We start from the raw sequence: 578 nt of genomic DNA, 5'->3' as shown, positions 1-578 counted from the left end.
TTTCTGGCACGTCGCAGACTCATTCGGTCCATTTAAACGTGTGACTCATTCTTACATCAGCCTATTTAACTGATCACATTCGCTCACTTCTATCCCTCCAGCGACTCATCCTGACTTCTAAGTGACTCACCCGACCCACTGACTCATTAGCGACTCACCTGACTCTCACTCTCTTCCCGACTCATTGGTGACTCACCTAACCCGACCAAACTCTTCTGACTCATTCTCACCACTAGCTCACCTGACCCGCTGACTCACGCCGACTCACCTAACCAACAACCTCATTCTGACTCACCAACAGACCACCTAAACCACAAACTCACATTAATTACTAGCTCCCCGACCCGCTGACTCACGCCGACTCACCGCAGACTCACCTGGCAGAGTCACAAAGACAACGGTGATAACAGAGGTCGCGCGCGCCCCCTTTGGCTTCGCCCCCTTCCTGCGTGACCCAACTTGACCTCGAATGATCTAAGGACCGAAAACAGCATTGGGTTAGCGTAAGGTGTCGCTGGCAACTCTGGGTGTTCTATGGCAACTAGATTAGGATTTATTATACATTCTATTTTCTAGAT

General features: G+C 50.2%; 1 protein-coding gene across 1 annotated transcript in view; it reads right to left on the bottom strand.

Moving 5' to 3' along the window:
• The window catches only part of LOC119588087, a gene marked incomplete at its 5' end in the record, with an annotated part of 20,276 nt that overhangs the window by 2,282 nt on the left and 17,416 nt on the right, over positions 1 to 578 (bottom strand). Inside the window, 1 exon segment of the mRNA XM_037936796.1 lies at positions 378 to 474. Within this exon segment, the coding sequence (XP_037792724.1) occupies positions 378 to 474 (97 nt within the window).

This window comes from Penaeus monodon, chromosome 23 (genome assembly GCF_015228065.2).
Source record: "Penaeus monodon isolate SGIC_2016 chromosome 23, NSTDA_Pmon_1, whole genome shotgun sequence".
Taxonomy (NCBI): domain Eukaryota; kingdom Metazoa; phylum Arthropoda; class Malacostraca; order Decapoda; family Penaeidae; genus Penaeus; species Penaeus monodon.
Note: the sequence above shows the minus strand (reverse complement) of the source record. Positions and strands in the feature narration are given on the sequence as shown.